This window comes from Falco punctatus, assembly GCF_963210335.1.
Source record: "Falco punctatus genome assembly, chromosome: 13".
In the NCBI taxonomy this organism is placed as follows: Eukaryota; Metazoa; Chordata; class Aves; order Falconiformes; family Falconidae; genus Falco; species Falco punctatus.
Genome location: NC_137593.1, coordinates 11,145,667 through 11,168,024, shown reverse-complemented (window position 1 = coordinate 11,168,024; position 22,358 = coordinate 11,145,667). Strand labels below are relative to the sequence as shown.

General features: G+C 38.8%; 2 protein-coding genes across 16 annotated transcripts in view; one reads left to right on the top strand and one right to left on the bottom strand.

Moving 5' to 3' along the window:
* The window catches only part of LOC308072397 (cytochrome P450 2J2-like), a 116,709-nt gene extending 113,634 nt beyond the window's left edge, over nt 1-3,075 (top strand). For 5 of the 6 annotated variants that reach the window (XM_080409200.1, XM_080409201.1, XM_080409202.1 and 2 more), the window contains 2 exons: nt 738-879; nt 2,642-3,075. In XM_080409200.1, the coding sequence (XP_080265326.1) occupies nt 738-879; nt 2,642-2,820 (321 nt within the window). In that variant the 3' untranslated portion in view covers nt 2,821-3,075. The remainder of the gene's footprint in view (nt 1-737; nt 880-2,641) is intronic. The other variant, XM_080409204.1, reaches the window with a different exon arrangement.
* A 1,285-nt stretch (nt 3,076-4,360) lies between these two features.
* On the bottom strand, nt 4,361-22,239 carry CAPN10 (calpain 10). Of its 10 annotated transcripts, none has more exons than XM_080409185.1 (15): nt 18,139-22,239; nt 17,806-17,885; nt 17,507-17,714; nt 16,553-16,684; nt 16,121-16,317; nt 14,619-14,836; nt 13,933-14,074; nt 12,311-12,477; nt 11,474-11,757; nt 10,767-10,969; nt 8,510-8,765; nt 7,380-7,469; nt 6,642-6,687; nt 4,795-4,820; nt 4,361-4,579 (listed from the first exon to the last, which is right to left on the bottom strand). In XM_080409185.1, exons 3-15 carry the CDS (start codon nt 17,648-17,650, stop codon nt 4,502-4,504), a joined length of 1,983 nt encoding a protein of 660 aa, XP_080265311.1. In that variant the 5' UTR covers nt 17,651-17,714; nt 17,806-17,885; nt 18,139-22,239; the 3' UTR covers nt 4,361-4,501. The 10 variants fall into 10 exon arrangements, 5 of the variants coding, with proteins under 5 accessions (XP_080265311.1, XP_080265308.1, XP_080265309.1 ...); XM_080409182.1 differs by having other exon boundaries at nt 4,418-4,579; nt 7,270-7,469; XM_080409183.1 differs by having other exon boundaries at nt 4,437-4,737; nt 4,772-4,820; nt 7,270-7,469.
* Nucleotides 22,240-22,358: the final 119 nt, after the last annotated feature.

The following is a 22,358-nucleotide window of genomic DNA, read 5'->3' as shown; positions in this document are numbered from 1 at the left end:
CTTTGCACAGAGAGCATGTGGTAGCATGTCACAGACATGAAAGCTCAGTGCTCTGAACCAGGGCTAAGTCTACATTAGCAGGTGCAAAAGAAAGCTTGGGAAAAGGCTAACAGCACAAGTAGGAAACATAAGGAAAACTGAAGTCTTTCTTCCCACTAAGGGAATATGGATGATGATGATGTCAGGGCATCAAAGCAGAACATGTGTTAAGGAATGATGAAGAAATTATTTTATTAAATGTCAAGCCAGCTAACTTTCACACATAAGACAGCAGCCTGGAGCAACCTATAGTCATCCCTGACAAAACACACACACACACACAGCTCAGTACAGCGAGAGATCTGACAGTCACGTTGGCATGACATAAAACGTCCCAAATATATTAAGCATAAAATTGATGTGATAGAATTGTAAGATTCAGTGAAGAGTGCAAAAAAAAAAAAAAAAAGGTGTTATGATTAGCCTATCAAGTACAGAAAACAATCCAAGCTGCACTTTAGCTTAGACACGAAGACACTTCAGTTGTCCTGACAGAAGATAACTTAGACAAAGGCAAACATGTAGTAAGTTATGACAAACAGAGGATATTAGGGTTTATTATGCCTAGATGTGCACAGGAAAAGACTGAGTTGAATCCAAAAAGTGGGCTGCAGGCATAGGATAGCACATAATCTACCAGAGAAGGAAAGTCCAAAAAAGAATCAATCACACATGGAAAATATAATCTCTTCTTACAGGGCACACTTGTATTGCCAAATCTGCACTCCGTTGTGTACGACTCTGAGCACTGGGCAACCCCCTGGAAGTTCAACCCAAATCATTTCCTTGATTTGGATGGCAACTTTGTGAACAAAGAGGCATTCTTACCTTTCTCAGCAGGTAATGCCCTGTCACTTGAATATTCCTGCTCACTGTGTCTTGCAGCAAGACCAAAAATACTATTTCTCAATTCTAAAATTTTAAAAACATACTTTTATAAAAACATACTTAACACAAAGATTTAAAGTCAGATGTTCTACTGTAAGAGCCACAAATACTGTCTTCCATTTTTTATTTTTCATATATTCAAACAGAGGACGAGTACGGCTAAAAGACATAATGCTATCTCCTTGGTATACATATGGTTCCTGCTATAAAGGTATCTGGGCTCCTTAGTCCCCAATATATTAAATTCCGCTAACGTACTGATTAATTTATTCTCACCTTACAAACAAAAATCCAAAACCAAAAGCGATATGACTTGTCAAAATGTACAGAGAAAATTTGTGATAAAGCAGGAAACTAAACCTCAGTCTCCTAAATCCTACAGTAATACTCTAGCACCAGGCTCTCTTCTATCTCCAGAAAACTAGTAAAATCCAGTCTTTTCAGTAGAATATTACTGGGCAACTAAAAGAAATTTTGAACTTGTCAACAGTATATTATGAGGTACAACTCACCTAATTTACAATGCAAAATTCAACAATTCAAAGACATGGGGAAGGGAAAAAAGAAAAAAAAAGCATGAAAAGCAGTGCAAATCATAACACTGAGAGCTTCTCGACTACTAGCTTCTCCAATAAACAGATTATGAAGAAAAGCAGCACAAAACAGGAAGCTGGCATTATTTACTGAAAATTAAAATATAAAAATTAAGCAATAAAACCACTGGGAAACAGCTGAGGATTTTTGATCATACTGTGACAGATTATACTATTATATATTTGTTGTAGATAAAAAGCAAATAGTATACTAAGTAATGTACAAAGTAGTCAGGATAAACATAGTAAATCCAGATTTTAAAACCATTTGCCCAAATTGTAAATCCTAAAATCGTATTTGCAAAACAGGTATTTAGCATCTTACTACTTTTACTCACCAAATGTCTGCTAGTTTACATGAATCAAGACAACTGATTTAGGCTACCACTTCAACCCAGGCATAGGAAGTTGGTTTTTTTTAACTTGCTTTGGTTGTTTTTCTGTTTATATAATCCGAGTGTTTATATATCCTGAATATATATCCTTGAAGTCTGGAATACATAGATATCCTGAAATATACTGTGGAAACAATATGCCAAAATGAGTCACTGAGTCTATATATCACTGCACATGCCTATGTTTCATTCCCTTAGCTTACATACCTGCTCCTGGACAGCGTTAGAGACAGTGAGCTACAAGGGCCCAATACAGCCTTCTTAATTTCTGTTGAAGAAAGCCTGTTTATGTCCTCCTACTTCACTTCAGAATTGCATCCTGCATTGCTCCAGTCCTCCCCTCCTCAACAACCAGAAATAAGACTCTGAAGTACATGAAGCCTTTTAAAATCTGGCTTAACTGAGAAGCAATTCATGGTTCTCACAGAACAAAAAGCAAAAATGGAAAGGGAGAATCGCATACATCCTCCAGGGATGGGGTTAGTGTGCATTGCGGCGGGACCCAACCAAAAAAACAGACCAAACATTTAATAGGCATGCACAATTTCTCAAATAATTGTTTCCCCCCACCTCCAGAGAAATCTTCTGTCCTTAGGGAAACAGGGAAGGAAACAGGAAATAATTAACTTCCCATAAATTCTGTTAAGAAACTCAGTAGAATTTTGTTTGAAGTTCTTTTTCAGAATTTAACTTTATACAATTAACTTTTCCCCCCTTTTTCTGCAGGACACCGTGTATGTTTGGGGGAACAGATGGCACGAGTTGAACTGTTCATCTTTTTTGCCAACCTCCTTCGGGCGTTCACATTTCAGCTGCCTGAGGGAGTAAAGGAAATCAATTCGGAGTACATTTTGGGTGCAATACTGCAGCCACATCCATATAAGCTCTGTGCTATTCCACGCTAGTCTGCAATATGTTACATTGCAGAGGTACTTCAACCAGTCAATAATTGCAGTTACTTTAAAAACATATATCAATTGTATTCAAATGTGGGTCGCTCAGTATAGCAAATTAATACAAAATGTTTTTATTTAGGAGGTCTGACCTCATATAGCTGAACTGTTTGAAACTGAAGTGTACTTGCCAAAGCTCACATAATCGCATCTTAGGCATAAACAAATACATTATCAAAAAAATATCTTTTCACACTTACAGTAGCAATGAATTATATGTAGGATTTTAGAGAAGTGATCTGTATCAAGCAGTTTCCTGCATAGTGCTCAGTCAGGTATCACACTCTTAAAATGGCACAACTGTTCTGATGCAGCAGGGATGCCTGAATGAAAAAAAAAATACTCTTCAATATGCTGTTACTCCTCTGTGTTCACAGAAGGTCTTTCCTTACATCCTTTTGCAGAAGGTAACAGAGTATACACAGTTAGTGTTGACTCCTTTTCCTTTCACAGTCCCGTAAAGCACTACATATTGTAGTATAAAATTCACACACACAAATGATTGCAGAATGGGGCTTGTTATAATCATAGCCCATTTAGAAATCCTTACACCTTTTTCCTTTACCTCCTCAGCATCCGATTCCTATTTTATCGCAACTCTCAGATCCAGGTGCTTTCGTGAACCTTTCCTTCTTCTGTTTAGAAACACTACTATATCATCCAATAATCTTCTATCTGAAGGGAAAGGAAAAACCCTTCAAATAAATGAAAATGCCAACATTTGTTAAAGCAGGCACAGTAGAGATTTATTACTCATGGTGTTTTCTTTTGCTGTCTCATTATTTCACAACAGACGTGGAAAGTTTTGACCACTAGAAATTCAGCTGCAAGCATCCTAGATGCTTTCAAAGTTCAACAGAAGCAAGCATAAATTATGGCAGGAAGTAGTTAAAAGTAGAATATTACATATTTCTCAGACATAAAAGTAACGGAAGACTTGATTCTCCTCTCAAATATTTCCAATTACTCCCTTCTGCTTGGTAAAAGCCCCAGGGCTCTAACACACTGTAAAGTTTGCTACTGCAGAACAAATGCAGACTTGACATTGACAGTTTTCTCCTTTTTAATAAAAGACATTTTAAAACTTTCAACATCACCCCATTTTTATTGAGGAAAATACAACATCTAAAAAAATCCTCCTTGAATTAGAAACACTTTCAAACATAAATTAAGTAAAATCTCTTAAACTTTGTATTTCTTACTGTGAGGGCAGAACTTGCATAAAACACATTCTTACAGATCTACAAAACCAGTCTAACATGATAGTTCATTAACAAAATTTTTCAAGTCTTATCTTTTTCCTCTGTGGTGTTTATTTAAGAAAAACTCAACAAAAAAAAGAATCTTCCTTTTCAATCCACCATTTGCATGCTTCAATAAAAAGCCCACGATAAAGTGCTCAGCAGCATGACTGGCAGTGTAGGATTCAAGCTTGGACTTTCCCTACTCCAGTGTATTTTGATGGTTCTTGAGGTATGTCCTACCTGGAAAAAAGACTACAGTTTCTTTCCTCTAGGTTTACCCCTTTGGTCTCCTGAAGTTATTCTGTAAGCTTGATTATTATTTTTTCCCCAAAATATTATTTCATTTTGCATGTATGTTTTCTCGTTTTCCTCCAAAACTGTAGTTTGGGTTAAAACATGCACATATTCTTCATCTGTATTTTTGAAGAACTGAGGTACGTTATGATTTGCTGTACACAATGCTGGTTCTAAAAAACATGGGAAGAACAAGTATTCAGAGTGTATATGATTAAGGAGGTATTTTTACAAAGTTGACATCGTAGGCCTGAAAGTTGGTACCAGTGAAAAACAGCCGGGCTAGGATATCTTCTTGTTATTCCATTCAAAACTGAAAACAGCAAGACGAGAGGCATTCCTCAGCTTTCCAATGTTTCTCAAAATAAGTGTGAGAATTCCAAATTACCTTTTCATAACAGTTGTAAATGAAATCTGTAAGAAAATGAACAATGAAGAAAATAAGCTATTTCATGAGTTACCTTTTTTGTCAAGAGAAGAAATTCATACGAAGTAAATCAGACAGAAGAAAGATTTTAAAATTAAGGAAAAACTGCAAGCTTTTCCTGTGAAACATCTTAAAAAAAACCCTTAAACCTCAAAATCCCATCACTCCAGTAATTAGAAAACACACAAACTTTTAGAAAAACACAGTGACATCCAGCTCTGCTTCAATGCACCCCTTAGAAATCAGTAGCCCAACTTCTCAGTAAGGCAGACTGCCGAGATCCTTCAGAGGTTAAAGCCCGGAAAGCACTGAATGATTTAAAGTCCAGTCTTTAGAAAAGCCTATGCTGCTGAAGATTAGATTCAGAAATTAATTTGTGTCACTGATAAGAAGCTGCCATTTCCAAATGCTTCAAGTTTTCAAATCCTAAAGAATCTAAACTGTTTGTTCCCTTGATGTCAGGGTGCACTCTTTGCCCAAGTTCAACCGTTTTCATGGAATAATATAAGAAACATTACCTTTGAATATATTCTTTCTGTAATAACAGCCTTGCAATGTTTTGATTCCAAAGCAACAGCAATAAAGGACTTCATTACATACTCCAGCTCCCAAATATTAAAACAACAAGCACCATGAGGAAAGTGCATACAGGTCTTCACCCATTTTTGTGAAGCACACAAAATCCACACTGTTTGTGTGGGTTTAAGGACAAAATGTAATCCTTGGTCAACATGACCCAGATTAAGAAAATTAGTAAACCAGCTCTAATACTCAGTGAAGAGTTTTTCCCTATGATTTTTGTTTTGTTAAAACCTCAAAGAGAAAGAGTCAAGTATCTAGATGGTCTTGTCCTCACCTAATAAGCAGAGTATTATCAAGGGCATGCTTTGATCCACCAACCAAATCGGGTATCTTTAAACAAGTGTTAAAATAATACAATCAAATTTCTCCTCTTAGGAAATATACCATTAAGTATCAGGTAGTTCACGCTCACATCCAATCCTTCAACATTACATGCACATCTACTGAAGTAAAACACAATACCAAAATATTGAATAGGTGACGTTAACTTGATCAGAATGGCTCACACACCAAGGAGGATTATAATGGTAGGATGCTACATGGGCTGGTTGTAAGGAAACAAATACAAATCTAAACTCTAGAGTGGTGAAAGCTAATTTCTGGATGGCCTGTTCGCTTCGCTTCTCTTTTTCCTGTGTCTCCTTAAGTCTTTACATTATAACATTATTAGAATTTCTAAATCGCAAGGCACGTGATTTCAAATTAATATCAAAGCATTAATATCAAATCTGGATATCAAATCAGTATCAGAGGGAGGAAGGCTACAATGCATTTGTGTTTAATGGAAAAGATGAAAGACGGGTCAAGAAAAAAAAGGAAAAGAACAGTAACAGCAAGCCAGTCTATTGGCGGCAGTGCTGAATAATAATGCTAGATTAAGAGAACAGGGAGGTGGAGATTTCCAAGGTAGAAGCAGAGGAGAAAATTTTAAAAGTAATGGATCTAGGTTAACGCTGGACTTGATCTTAAAGGTATTTTCCAACCTAAGCCATTCTATGATTCTAAATATAATTAAAGCTAGAAAATCTAACAAGAATGAATAAATCAAAATACATCCAAATGCATAAAATGAACTGCTTTACTGATTATCAGTTTGCAGCAAGTAAATGGGAACATTCAAAGTCCAGTCCACTAGTGTGTGGGTTTCAATATTAGTTAATATATATGCCTTGATGATGCCTCTGCAACACCTTTAGAACAACTGAAATTGAAAATGCGTCACTTACTTCCCGTAATACTTGTCCAAGTGTCTCCCGGCTGTGAATGCGCTTCCTGTTGAAAACCCAAACCACACTTATTTCTGCACTAAGCACTGGGGATCTTGTAAATTACAATCATTTATCCCACTTCAAAACCACTGTTATGCTAGGCTTTGTTCCACATTCTTTCCCTTATGGAATCTTGATGTAATTTTATGGCATCTTACTGCAGTCTTATGGAATCTACAAACTCTGATTCAGATCTGTCATTTTTCACCTCGGGAGGAGCTATGTGGAATAAGGCCTGTGACTCACTGCATTTTCTCAAGAACAACCACATTTATTAAAAAGCTTAGTAAAATTTCAGCATAAATCCCAACATCCAGATATAGCTGGTAATCAGTTGCTTTAGTGCCATCTTCTCCAGCACTAGACATGTTATTCAGCAACTGATGCAAGAAGGTTAAGAAATACTTTTTTAGTCATTCTTTCAACATTAAGCAGTATGCAGTGCTTGCAAACATAACAGCAATAAAAGACTTAAAAGATTTTCTATCGAAAGTGAGAACATGTTACTCAGTTATTGTTTCCAAACATCCTGTAATACATGCACTAAAAATAATAGAAATGCAAACAGAAGACAGCATATTTTCACCTGTCTATTTTGGTTGCTATGATCACTGTAAAACTGCCTTCTGTATTGGGCAAATAGGTAGAAGGTATAACGACATAACTTCCTGCAGGAAGCCTGCAAAGCTGGCTTACTTCCTGTGAATAGCAGTGAGGTACACAGCTAACCAGTGGCTCCAAGTGTAGAAAAGAGGAAATATGTGGTTTCCAGCTGCTGTTAGGCACCTGCAAAAAAGAATGAAAACATGTCTATCTTTTCCTATATTTCAGGCCTCACAATATTAAATTCTTAGTAAACCATATTATGGTACGTTCCATATTTATTCCACTCCCAATACTCACTTTTCTGTACAGAGCTGTAGAAGAGAGGGATGGGAAGGCTTCCAGAGAACCCACATGGCAGTATTAAGCTCAGACAAACCATTCCTAGCATGTTGGTAGACAATTTATACAACCCACCACTCGCACAGCTCAAAAACTTTTTCTATTGTCTAACATTACTCTTGCTTGCTGCAGCCTAATGCACTTGTTTTTCACCTCACAGACACGGTGAACAGACTGTCCTTCCTCTTTCTAGTGGCCCTTCCTGTACTAAAAATTAGTATTAGACTTCTCAGTCTCTTACAGGCATGAAAAATGCCAACCTTTCTTCACATGTTGTACATTTGAAGCTATATTAATCGTTCCTGATGTTCAACTCTGTTGAAGCACATTTTCTGAAAATAAAGCCAGCTTTCCCTACGAAACAGCGACCTAACCAGAAGCTTCCCATCCTACATTTATGCAGCTGATCACTGGCACATACATGTAGAACCTGTATTTGTCCATACCAAATCATATCTTGTTTCAAATCACATGTTCAACACATCAGTCATTCGATCTCTAATCTTGTCTGCAGATCCAACATCACTTGCCAATGGACAAATAAATAATTACTAGAGATGAAGAAAGCAAGTTTTCACGGTGAATTACTAAAAACTCTGGTCCTCAATCACTCAGATGCTGAGATTTTTTGCAAATCCTCAAAAGTGTTCACAATTTCTAAAACTAATTTAGAACAGCGAAAGAATTCAGCAGAACCAGTTACCTGCTTACTATGCTATGTATTATGGAGGTACTTTTATCTCTCACAGGCATTACTTCATAGGATGAGCCTGTGTTTCTCCTGGTGGCAGCAAGTCCCTCGCCAAGTACCAGGAGCACTGAACTAACTGATGGGCTTACCTTCACCCCGGGCAAACGAGCAAACTGACCATTAGTCTCACCTGGAAAATATGGAAACCTATTGGCCGACACTTGCTATCTTGGCAGTGCTGACGGAGGGTAACTTTCACACTGCTTTTTCCTGGTGCTGCAGGAATGGAGAGGGGAAAGCAGGGATTGATATGGAAGGAGGGGAAGTTCCTGCTACCTCCAGCACTTTGCCCATTTTTCCAGCATCCATGCAGCTGCACTGTCTCCCATTCACCTTCTGGGAGTTCTTCACTGAGGGCAGCATCTGTGGGTGGTGGCTTTAGTTCACTATTAAACGTAACAGAGAAAAGAAAATAAAATGTGTAGAACTTGTATGATTTCACAAAATCTAGAACACCAATGCACAAAACCAAATCTGTATTACATAAACACACACGAATACAATTCCTCCAAATTTTCAGCAGAGAAAAAGAACTGTACAACTCTAAGTCCTTACATAATTCACAGAATTCTGCAGAACACTGTACATATACAAACCATGCACTAAAACCAGGTAAGATTTTTTGTACATTCATGAAGTAGTGCAGTTTACATATTTTTTCCTCAATGCCCTGGTGCTATTTGTCCTACCTGAAAGCAGTATAACTGACAGTGTCTTCTGGAGTACCCATGAGCACCTCTGTAAGTCCAAAGCATACGCTACATTCTTTTTTATATCCACTATGTCTTTAATCAGGAAAAACTACCGTTTTACCTGCTGACTTGATGCTTGTTAACCCTATTTTGATCCTAGCCCAGCACTGGCTTTTCACAGCCATATGAACAATTTAGTATTATTATCAGTTGTGCAACATTTGAAACCACATTTCAGCATAACTTGAAACCTATCATCTGTTCTTATTTCCAATTTTCCAGCTGAGAATGCATAACAGGTATTATGCTATTCTGTGATTGTCCACTCCAGACACACATCCATCCAGGCTGGCACCTCTGTTTCGGTCTGAGGCAAGAAATATACAACCTGCACCCATACAGCAAAATTAGGGTCATAGTTTTGCAGACCTTTATTCAGTCTAAAACTTGATGCCACTTTGCTTCTAAATTCCGCAGAGTAAGTGATTAATGCACACTCTGGCTCTGTAGTGTGATTTTCCAGCTTCTTTCCAAGGAAATACGTGTTGATAGTGTACTACCAGAATATAACAAAAATTTGAACAGCTTTTAAACACCTTGCCAACAGTATGTTTTGCTTCTGTGTACAACAGCTTGCACCAGGTAAGCTAGACAACCTCAGATTTTTTCAGGAAGAAGGTACAACTTTGCTGACTCCACACACCTGTCAGACACATCATTGTGTCTTCTTAAGTATTTATTTCAAGGCTATGGTCACCAACACAGAACTCCTCACAAATAATTGACTAAAGTATTGAGATAGCTATGTAGTTTGCTACAGTTAAAAAAATTAAAAGTTACAGACTGGACCGATATTGCTGATATTTTCTGTTGGATAAGCAAGCATTGTTAAACAGAAAGAAAAGATTGTTCCAAGTCTGTTACAAAAGTCTATTTTGTGTCACAGGTTATGAGGAAATATCAGCTAGAACACAACACACAGTTATCCTTCCAAGAATTTTATCATAATGCTGGTAAACTTCTTGAGGCCTCCACAGTTAAGTTCAGCTGTATTGTCAGTGTTGAATGCTTTAATTAAAAAACAATTCTTCGTTCATCTAAAGACTACAGCATAAATGTCAGTGCTATTTTCCACACTTGTCCTAAAAAGATGAGCACTGTGAGCATTATGTCATCTGAGTCCACTGTTGACATTTCATTTGCATTTGAAGCTGTATTGCTCGCTAATAATGTAATCTGTCAGGCAATCCGTTATTATTTTCCAGCATAAATAATATACAGCTTTCCTTTTCTGTTGCTGATTACAATAACAACAGCTGTTTTTAACTTCCGTGGTACATCTTCATTTTTTCCATACATTAAGAAAGAATTTCTACATATTGAGGAACATGTTCTGCAGAAACCTATTCAGTTCTTTTACAAAATATGCGCATTCTCAACCCTGGGCTGCAGTTTAGGGTCAAAAATCCTACTCATGTGATTACTTCCAACTGATATTTTAACAAGAGGTAGTAGCAGCTTCATGAAAAAGACAAGGAGATAGAACACTACCTATATGAATTCAAAGACAAAACAATGTTGTTACTTAATACTCTGCGCAACGCTTCAAAACATTTTGAACACTTACACTTAGTGCTATACTTCATACATTTATGTCAATGACTGTAACAAATTTTTGTTTTGTTTTAAACCTACCTGAGAGAGATCCTTCCCGTTGAAAATACACGAAGCAAGAAATTCCCTACTGCATCTTTCAGAAAAGTGCTGGGAACAACAAGATAAAACCCAGGCGAAAGGTCACAGCACACATGCACTTCTCTGTCATAGGAATGGCAGACGGTACCTACAACTGGAGGAGCAGAGAGTGTCTTTGGAAGGTTAAATCGTTTCTTCTCCACCTAGAATAGACGCATAATGATGTATGGTGTTTTAGGAAAAATGAAGAGTTTTTAATGAAACTAAAAATGATCAAATATTGTTTAAAACATTTTAAAACATGCATACATTTACAAAAGGAAACAAGTAAGGACGAGAATATCAGCAGATACGCTGAACATCAAAAAGGTGTAGAAAGAGTTAATATTCAGAAGTAAATTCAGGAACAGTCATCAAATAATCACCCTGAAATGTCATGCACTAATTTGGAACAGTCCCAGAATTTCTGCTACTTGGCACTCAGTAAGAAGAAAGTACCAGTCCACTGACAGTTTGTACAGGCAGTAACTGCACTGTGAGATAAACAGTATCATTCTAATGTAAATCAGAGATGGAAAATGTGTGAATAGTTGATTCTATTTCATTTCATATAACCACGCTGTAGAAAATGAATGATTTTACTCAGATGTTTCAGTACCACTTTAAGATTTCCATTTGCAAAAAGAAAAATGTCACTCCCATATTACCTTCCAGACATGCAATCCCACAGCCTGATAATTCTTCTCCTGTATGCCTTCAGTCAAAGATAGATTTTCCTCTGCTAAGTGAGTCACATTTTTAATTCTTCCGGCCCAGTCAGCACTGTATTTCCTATGTTTCTGCAGCAGAGCAATGCACACCTCACTCTTTTCACAGACTCTCAGCCAGAATTTAGGGTTGGTAGGAAAGCTGCTGTTGTTACGGCAGCCACCTGCTGACTGGCCTCTCACCCAGGATCCAAAAAGATTCTGTGAGTGGTACAGCACTTTCTCTAGCAAAATAAGAAAAACATGGTGTGGATTTCAGACACCAGAGGCTACTTGATTTTATACAACACATATACGGCAGAGATTCCCCAGCCCAAGAAAACATGCTGTCATAGCCCCGGCACCTTCTCCAAGCAGATATATATGACCCAGATTTCGAGATGGATGAGAATTAATGTCACAACTGGTAATGGCAGATTGGTGACATGATTTTTAAAATAAACTGTTTCTAGAAATCTGAAATTTATCTCCCATTAAAAAAAAAAACCCAACAGGCTGTCCAGAACAACAGACTTCTAAATAGATAACATTAATCTCTCAAGAAACTAGCAAGTAACTAGATTCCAGAGAAATATCAAAGACCTGTCTAAAGATCTTAAATTGCCTCTTGTCCCTCTATTCAACCCAGTAGAGACAGAAAAGGCCTATGCATCTAAAGGAGTGGGAAAGACTGAGAAAGAGGAATTATGGTCTAGTTGCATCTGTTTGCAATTCGAATCAGTCTTTCCCATTAACATAACATTATTTGCATGAGAAAGATGTTTTCTCATACCACACCTGTATAGAGGCTCTGAAGCTGTCCTTCCTCATTGACTGGAAAGCCCATGGTAATCTCATCAAATTCCCTGAAAAATTCTTCTTCATCCACCCAGAATTCTCCCTCTTGGATCTGCGAGAGCAGTTCTGAGGCAACTACTGGATCTAGCTGGCTCCATCCTTGACCACTGCACATAAGACAAAATTTAACGTTTAGTTCTTTGCCCAATAAAGTTCCAGTACAATATTCTATCAAATACCCTGTGGAGCAGGACAGTAGGAAGAGGTGTCTTCATTTTGTCAGATACTTGCACTGAACATTTCTGGATACACGTGAGAGGGATAACAGAAAGTATGAATCCCAACGTATCAAAAACCTAGAAACAACCTAACATCGAGTTGGACACAGCAACATACTTCTAGGTCCAATAGCTACTTTGTACACTCAAAAGTGTGAGAGCAAAATAAGGATTTTAACAGTTGTTAAAAGTAGTTACAAGAAAGTAAAACAAGCTGCACAGTCTGAAAGAATTTTAACCGTGCACAGTGAATGTCAAAAACTACTGTCTGTATGAAGCAGCTAGTTATCCCCATGAATCTGCTGGCTAAGTCATGATAAACCAAGAATTTAAACACCTCATTATTTGGGGCCCATTAAAACCTAGTACTTTCAAGGTTTTTGATTGTTGCACTACCAACAGTTCTGCACTTGAACAAAATTGGGCTCTAAGGCCACCCAATGAAATGCTATCCTCTTGCAACTACACAGCAACTTACTGTTTGGCAAAGAAACTACAAGAGACCAAGCGTATAACCAAAAAATATCAAGTCTCAATTAATGTGTCTTTTTAACTCCAGGGAAAAAAGCCCCTATTTCTCAAAATGTTTATTGAGAATCAAATTGTTACCATATTTTAATGCTGAAAGCTTGCTCCTTGGGTCAAGAATGGCATGTTCTTCCATACAGTCAAAATATGCTAACAGTTTTCAAAATAAGCTAGGAGGATCTGCCCTTTCATTCCTGTTACTTTGCTATATGAACGGCTACATATTTCTGTGTTTCCCTTAAAATAGATCTCTCCTTTATACCTACTTTGTATCTACTCAATTCAGCTTGTCCTACTCAAATTAATCTACAGAAATGAAAGCACACAAGCAAAAACCATAAGCATCCTTCCTTCTGCTATATTTTGCTTTATACATACTCCTTTGTTGTCTTCTACAACCGAGACAAAATCAAATGAGAACAGTCAAGTAAAGCTGACTAATTATAAATCACAAACATCTTATGAGCAGACACTTACTTAGATCAATTGCAGAACAAAAAAGCGCCACAAAAATCAGATATAGAAAATAAACCAGTATCTGAAGTTTATCTCTATGGAAAGATATGATGCTTTGATAAACAAACAAAAAAATCATTATTAAAAAAAAATTACATTACCAGAACTAGTAGATCAAAATTACTAGCCTTAGAAGCAATGAGCTGTGTTAACTACTGAACTCCCTAAAGGACGCCGTACACACTGAAGTCTCTCCTCTGCTATAATCTATTAGCAATATTTGCCTACGCAATACATAGATATGCTTCGTGCTTCAGGACTTTCACAAATGATTTTCCAGATGAAAACAAACCTACTCACCCTTCACACCAGGGACCTCTCCAGCACCGCCTCCCCCAAGGATTTCGTATTCGTAGCAAGCAGATTTCCTTGCCTGACACTGCAGACAAATCCAACATGTCTATCACAATAAAGGCATGAAATTCTCCTAGTTCACTTGCACCTGAATAGCAGAAATAATAAAAAAAAAACATTTGAAAGCAAACAACAGAACCTGCTCTATATTTGACAACAAATGACATTAAGCTTTCCTGTGAAATAAGGCAATTTTGAAAGGAAATTGTTATTAAATCAGTATAAAATCAGCAAAAAAACCAACTCAAGTAGTTAGTTTTTGTTGTGACTATATAGAAATGAAAAATCTAAAGTGTATTAACTCACTACTTGATCTCAAACATCTACAAATTCCTGGTGCTGAAATTCATTGGGGTTTTTAAGGCTGCTTTTTAGGTCCTTTTTTAGAGGGTGGGTGCATTTTTTTTGTGAACTGACCATATTAACATCTAATATAAAAGCACTCCTGCAAAGCGCCCTCCATCCTGAACTCAATAACATCCCTTAAATCTGTATTTATCCAAGGTTATATCAAATCACACCATGAAACTCATACAGTACTAGAAGCACTATGTATTCTCTGGCTGCCTTGTGCTCTGAACCCTGTTAAATAGAGACATTTACTTTAAAAATGTCTGCACCTTTACTGTTACCTTGTCTAGAATTGAGGACTGAGCAGCTTATTACACACCGTTCCTTCAGATTCATTAATCTTCTGAACACCGCTCTCTCCAAAACCATGCCAGTCTTCTCTTTCTCCACATTTCTTCCAGGGCCTTTCAGAGTCCATCTTTCAGCAATTCCTCCAGTCAGATCAACCAAAGCATCTGCCACCTGTCCTGCCCACAACTGTTCGTAAGATCCATGCACTCTGTAAAAAAAAACCAAGCAAGTTTCTACAAACAGAAGACCTAAAGAACCATGTTTCTTATGTACTTTTAACCCCACTCTATACCACAACCATGACTGTGTCTTACCTCATATCCCCAAGTAAGCAGGAGAAAGCATATATTATTTTATTTATATAAAATACAACATCTAAAGAATGTGTAAACCATTAGACATTCCACTGTTTGATGGGAAGTTTATTACAATTCATTTCATCCTACACGGAAACTGCTCTAGTCTGGTACAGTCATTTGTACCTTATTATCCATGCACTACATCTTTTGTGATATACTAACTGCATTCTGTATAAATAAATAACCTTTATTCCTCTTCAATTATTCTTTGTTCACTCTACACAAACAATCAGAGTAGCACTTTCTTCAACAATTTAAGTAAATAATGAGACTACCTGATGCAGCAGATGCAAAAGAAATCAAGACTATACTAGAATGATAAGATAGAACAATAAGGTCTCTACAGAAAACAGGCAAAGAATATTACATTTCAAACCTACAGAGAAGCTTTAACATGCCTTTGCTGCTCCACAACTTCTGCTGAATCTATCTACAGTTGAATAAATTACTTCATACTTGAGGTCTTTTTCTGCCCTCTGCTGGCAACCACACAAATCTTTCATCCAAGTTCTTTTGGACATCTCTTACCAGTGCACTTTGTCTCCAAATTGTTCTGTCCATCTGGACAGCACTTTGATGGATGTGTCATAAAGCATAAAATAGCTGCATTTTCAAACATTAACAATACGCTTGTTTCTTCACAAAATAATAAACTATCAAATTAAGTAAAAGAGCAGTGAAGCTCATACAATCAGAGCCACAACTAGCATAAGCTTACATAAAGTTTTGCTTTCCATGAAAATACTTGCATGCTTTCTGCTCTTCATTGAGCCCTCAGCTGCCCTCAAATGCTGTACTAGTAAAATATTTCCCTTTAATAAATCAGGTAACCAACAGATAGTGACTTAATGAACATCATTTGAATCCTGATAATTCATTGCAGTCCTTACTTTACATCATAATTCTCCTCCTAAGACTACCTTACCTCATATGCAACTAGAAACACACCTTACAGATCTACAGTTTAAAGGGACACCTCTGCACAAGCCAGTATGGGAAAGCTAGCAGCCACTGTACTTTATATTGAATAAATACACAGATCTACGCCCAAAGCAGTCAGATAAATTAAGTACAAAGAAGATGTACAAGTATTGTACCTCCCTTTACTTCCGTCAATAACAGTGTTCACATACTTTGCATAAGCTTTTTCCAGTAGTGGAAGCCAAAACAAATCCTCTGTCTGACACTGGGAAAAGCAGAGTTTACCACCAAGGCAAGGTAAACGATCATCAATGGTCACTTCCACCCAGTGTCCAAACTGCCAGACTCGACAAGTGAAACAGCCTTGATAAGACTCATCTGTCCAGCTGGGCTGACCTGGAGGGATTACCTAGATGGCAAAAGCCAAAATCAAGACAAATAATGAAAACTTTTTGTAAACAAAACCAGTTTAAAATATGCTGAATATCAACCATTTGCAATAACCACAGGAAAAAATATCACAATAAAATCAGTAAAACTAAGCACAACAAAACTCATACTCATATGGAGGCTTGGGATTGAAGAACAATACACAAGTGTAAATTAGGTGAAGAAAACTTCTGAAACATGAAACTTCTCTATACCTTATTCAGTAGATATTTACTCTTCTGCAAAGCTACACAGGCACACAGGAACCAACAGTCTCCCAGAATTCCTTGTTTCACTTGCACATCCTGCAGATTGTTTGAAAATAACCGAGGAGTAGAACAAATATCCTAAAATTAAAAGAGAATGAGTTAAAGCCAAAGCCTGCATGACATTCTAAGGAAGTCTGTATTTCAGGGAATAGGAGGGCTCCAGAGACCTCTCGTATAAAAGGGGAATTTTTATCTTGAGTATTTCCTTTTCAGACACAGCCTAAGAAAGCAGTAACAAATTACTGCGTTGTGACTATTTTACAGGTTCTTTATGTGAGGTAAATCTAGTTCCCACACAAATTTTAGTACACAAGTGTCACCATCAGGTGCAACCTTAGCAGAGGTACCAATAAGTAAAAGACAACGTAATTCATCAGCTCCTTGCTAGACATATGATCCACTGTGATAGACCTGATGCCATTCACATTGAATTCCACATCCCAAGTTACAAAAATCTCCAATTAGTATAAGAGAAAACCTTTCCGAGGGCAAAAAAAAATAGATGACTTCTAGCAAAAAAGTAATTTCAAATGCAAATACCTGAACACTGAATTGGATTGGAAAGCGAGCTTTTAAAATGGTTTGTTCTCTCACCTGTAAACACTGCTAAAGATGGAAATTATCAGCCCTCAATAGTGATCAAGGTGTAAGGTACCAAAGCAGAAAGTTGCACACTGGGCCCCGTGAAGTCATTTGTTTGCCAATTCTATCTGCTAACCAGCAGCTCTATCACTGTTCTACAGCCATCCCCAGAAGCAGGGGAGAAAAACAATACCACTAAAGACAACATGCTTTTTTTTCTCCATTACATTTGTAAAGCCTTCCCCCCCCCGTTTTCCTTCCAAGCAAAGGCAGTCCAGTTCTGCTAAAATCACAAGTCTTTTATACCTTAAAACTCACCTTAGGTCTCAACCAAGATATCTCGCCTCTGAATTGGGCAAGCGGGGTGCAATAATCAAAAAATATAGAGGTATCACTGGCTGGAAACGTGGGATCTGTGTAAAGGTCTCTTTTCACAATTAATTGCTTTTTCTCTCCCAGCATTTTCAACACAATCCCAAGTAGCTTTACCAGCTATTTCCACGACTTTATATTGCCAAGTACCAACCTACAAGATAAGTGTGCGTTACTTGTACTGCCATTGTAACTGAGAAGCAAATAAGCAAGGCAGATTTATTCAGGAATAGAAAGCCTCTCACTCTTTACACGGAGCACCCTGAACCACGCCATTGCTGGCTTCTTTCAGCACCTGACACCACCCTAGAGGTTCCCTGCTCTCCTGGAAAAGAGAAGGGGGGGGGGTGTCAGAGGAGACCTACACCCAGGAGCCCACTCAGACCCCTCCCCACAAGGCCCTCTCCACCACCATCCCCTTCCCTCACAACCAGCCCCGGCAAGGCCTCTCCACATACACACCTCCTCCTCACCACCACCACCACCACCCCCCCACGCAGACACTCTTCACCACAACAGGCCTCGACCAGCTAAGCCCCACAAACGTCCTCCCCACGACCCTCCCGCCACCTCCTCACCGCGGGGCCCGCCACGCCGCCATGCCGGGGGCGGCCGTTACCGCGGCAACGCCGGGCACTCTCGCCACCCCTCAGCCGCCCGTCCGGAGCTAACGGACTGCGCCGCCGGCCAATGAAGAGGCGGCAGACGGGCACGTGGCGCACGCACCACCAATCACAGCGCTGCCGCCCGCGGGCAAGGACGGGGCAGGTCCCAGCGTACCCCGCGGCGGCGGGCGGGGGTTAAGGGCGCCTCAGCAGCTCGGGGGGCGGCGGGAGGAAACTGTATTTTCACGAAGGTTATGAGGGAGAAAGTGACAGAAGTCGTTGACCCTCACAAAGTGGTTTCTCAAGAGAATGGCAGAGATACGTTTTCAGAGAGTTTAATCACTAAATAATTGCCCGAGGGCTAAACTGAAAAAGGAAATACACTGCTTCTCATACTCTGATCGCCTCTACAGACTAGTGAAGTAGCAAAGAAAAAATCCATTAAAAAATACTGACTTGCTGTAAACAGACAGCAGTGACAACGGCAATAAATGCAGGAACACAAAGCCCCTTGCAGGCCACCCTTCAGTAAACCAGCACCAGTCCCAAGGCCTTGGCGGCTGGGCATGGCCTACGTGGGCCTTTTCTGTCCCTGTTTCTCCTGAAGTTCAAAGTGTGGTCAAATAAGCAGGCTGCTGAGCCAGCAGGACAGGGCATGATGTTTACCAAAAAGCTGTTTTTCACACGTAATAACAGGTTTCAGTCTAAGGGTTATGCGACCTGGCCCTTGGGTAGAGAGGTTGTCTTAATGACAGAGATCCACAGAAAACACGGGTCTGATTTGTTTATCCTCCCCTCAAATCTCTGACTCGGCAGAATGGAAATACTCGCAGGTGACTGCAGTACCTGTCCAACCACTGCCTCATCCAGGAACATCCTATGCCCCTTGTACAGGCACAAGGCTTCTCCCCTACCATACAGCAAACTGAATCAACAAGCAAGGCACTTCACATTTGAGTCTTGACCCTTTCAGGAGCAAAGGAAACATTGCTGTCCGTAAGAATAAGGACCCCTCTTGTCTACGGCTCATGCAAGAGAGCCACAGCTGCACAGGCTGCAAGTGAGCCGACACAAGAGAGGTCTGTTGGGGGAGGGAAAAGGGGGGTGGAAAAAAGGCCTCTGTCTCAGGAACAGTGAGGCTCTCATCTGTGTGTGATTTCACCCTTGCTGCTTTCTTTAGGAAATGGCGGTCACAGATCACAACGGCATAAATTCTATTAAAGGACAGATTCCAGAAAGCAGGATTAATGTTGAGCTCTAACTGTGAATATAGCATATCTGACCTGGAACAGTGAACTAGTTAAACACAACAGTATTTATGATGTTACTAGAAGAAAGAAAGAGATGGCTATTACCTTGGTTTTAAGCTATCTGATATGCTCTCCTTGCCCCACTGCAAAGATGGAAATGGCCAAATTCATCCATTATGCAGCTGGCAATGTTTTTTTTCTATTAATCTCGAACTCTTGAGAACAAAAGAACAGAATTTTCTCTGTTGCCTTTTGGCAATCCTGCTGGATTAAACTAATCCTGAAGGCAGAAACACAGGTCTATTTAGACAGTAAGTCTTGAAGAGAACATTTTAAGACAAAATGACACTTGCCTTTTTGCCAATCTGTTTCTCAGTGCACTTTACACAGGTGCTTTTTATTTCCTGCAAAAGAGGAAAGCAGACACAGAAAGGCCGAGTCCAGTTGCTATGGAAATTTAAACAGTTAAAAAGGATTTGCCTTCAGTTAAATAGCCAGCTCATTTCCATGTGAATGAAGGCTACCCTTTGACAGAGTAGTATCTGATATTTTCATGATTGTTTTCCAGGTTTTGGGGTTTCATCAGCCTCACATTTGCTTTCATCTCCAACTACAAATGGTTCAAGGACAGAGAGACTGGTAAAAGCCATCAAGCAGTGGTGGTAGGACCCAACGTGTGTGTGTGTTTCTGCAAGCTCTGATGCACAGATGTTGTTCAAATTCCCCAGGGAAGCTCTTCCAGTTCTTTGGATCCTGGTCCCAGGCTTAGGAAGGCCCATGCTTAGTCCCTGCAATACCACTAAATTGACAGTGGTCGGGGCTGTGTCAGGGGAACAGCTCAGAATGTCATTTTGCTTAAGGGAGATTTTTGAGGAGGTATTCAGGGTTTATGCTCAGAAGAGCATGGTATGGCAGAAGTCTGATGGTTTTCATCAGTCAACCAGAAGCAGCCTGGTATTGCAGTGCTTTCTTCAGCTGCTGGGAAGACAGTAGGCTGCTAGACAAAGATATCCCTCGTTACCTCAGGCACACCTGGAGGCAGAGCACAGCTCCAAGCTTTCGTGCTGGCTACCACAGCACACAAGAACAAGGTGGTACAAGACACCAAAATTAAAACAATGCACAAATCTGATTCTTCCCTAGGTCATACACCTAGGATCATACCCCTGGAATATTAAATAGTCCCTGGAACACCTTCCACCAAATCATAGGAGCATGAAGAATATCCCATCTCTCACTTTTTCCTGTCACCTCCCACTCTTCCTTAAGACCCTACATCTCAATAAGTATGCTTTTGGAAAAGCGTCCAACACTCTGCAAAGCCCATGAATGCAATTTCTTAAATTATATAGAGAGATATTTGTCTCTAGTATATTCTAACATCTTTCCTGTGGGGCACAGAGCACACCATTTTCAACATAATCCAAAGAAACCAGAGCTGTAACACTTGAGTTTTCCAGTGCAGAAGGTGCATGCACATAGAGGAGGAGTGAGAGGAAGTGTTCACACAGGCTCAATCATTTGATGCAGCTAGCTAGTCTCCCTCTATATAGAGTGAAAAGTCACCTTCAGTGTACAGAATAGCTTTTCTCTACACTCCCTTATCTATAGAAGAGAAGGTTGCCATATCCACGTAAGACATGTTCCAACTGGTGCCCAAATTACCACTATAATTATTGAAAACACAGGTTAAATGCACAATATAAATAAAAAATTATTTTTAAGTTGGTACAGAATACACAGGAGGGTTTGAGGTAATTTTTTTTAGAAACAGTGTGTAATTACCACTTTAAAAGGATGCTGAAACATTGTGCTGCACCCTAGAGCTAAAGCAATACATGAAGTGTGGAAGACATACCTTGCAGCAAGAGACCAAACAACTCAATCTGTTTTCTTTAAGAATTAAGAGTTACTTACGTGGGAAAGAGGTTAGTAACAGCAAACAGTTATGTTTCGTAAATAAAGCAGTAGCTTCAAGAGCAGGAAGCTGAAACTAGACAAATCCAAACTAGGTATTAGGTATGCAGATTTAGGAATGCATGTAATCAAAATCTAAAACAACTTACCTGGGGCTGCAACAAATTCAATGTAATTTAATTTGCATCCTTCCAACGGAAAAGTAATTCTGTGTCTCGGAGAATAGTGGCTTCATAAATCTCAAACTGTGATTTCTACTGCAGTTTCTTTTATACACAAAGCTTGATATTGTGGTCACAATGACTTTAAGCTTTTATCAATCTATAGTAGAAAGTGTGAAAACAAGTGTCACATGATTTTCAGTGTTGACTATTGTGTTGTTTTATCTTTGGACAAACACAAACAGGGAAAACGGACTGAAGATGTGTACTTGACCTAAGTGAATTGTCCAGCACATGTGCTTAGTACAGATGTAAGAAGCTCCTGTGTTATCTGAAAAAGGCAATGGCCAATGTCACTGCAGTGTGAGAACATGAGAAAATGTTGGTTAAATCAGAGTGTCTGGGATGCTTGCTAGAATTGTTCTTGGTTAATGGAGTGCCTTGTTAGGATGTTGCAATATGTCATGACAGCAAAATTACTGGTACAAGCTTAACAGAGTAATATAATAACAAGAATTACACTGAATGTATTAACCAACATGGCTATGAAATGCTGAAAAATTAAGTTAGTAATATTCCATTTCATTAAAGAGTTTGGCTCTTCAGAGCTTTTCCACAAGTGGTATTTCTAGATCCCATGTTGCCCTGCTAAAAGCTGCAATGAAATAAAGTAACAGCCTTCATTTTCAAAATAAAGAAGATAACCCTATCTCTTGGCATCTGCTTAAATAAAACCAATTTGCTGTACTAATCTTATTTTAAGAGATCAGAAATGAATGTACCAAAGATAAGGCAAATAAATAGTTCCTATTTGATCTTGGTCTAATTTGCCTGTCAAGGTGAAGTCTACCACAAATCAAGACAG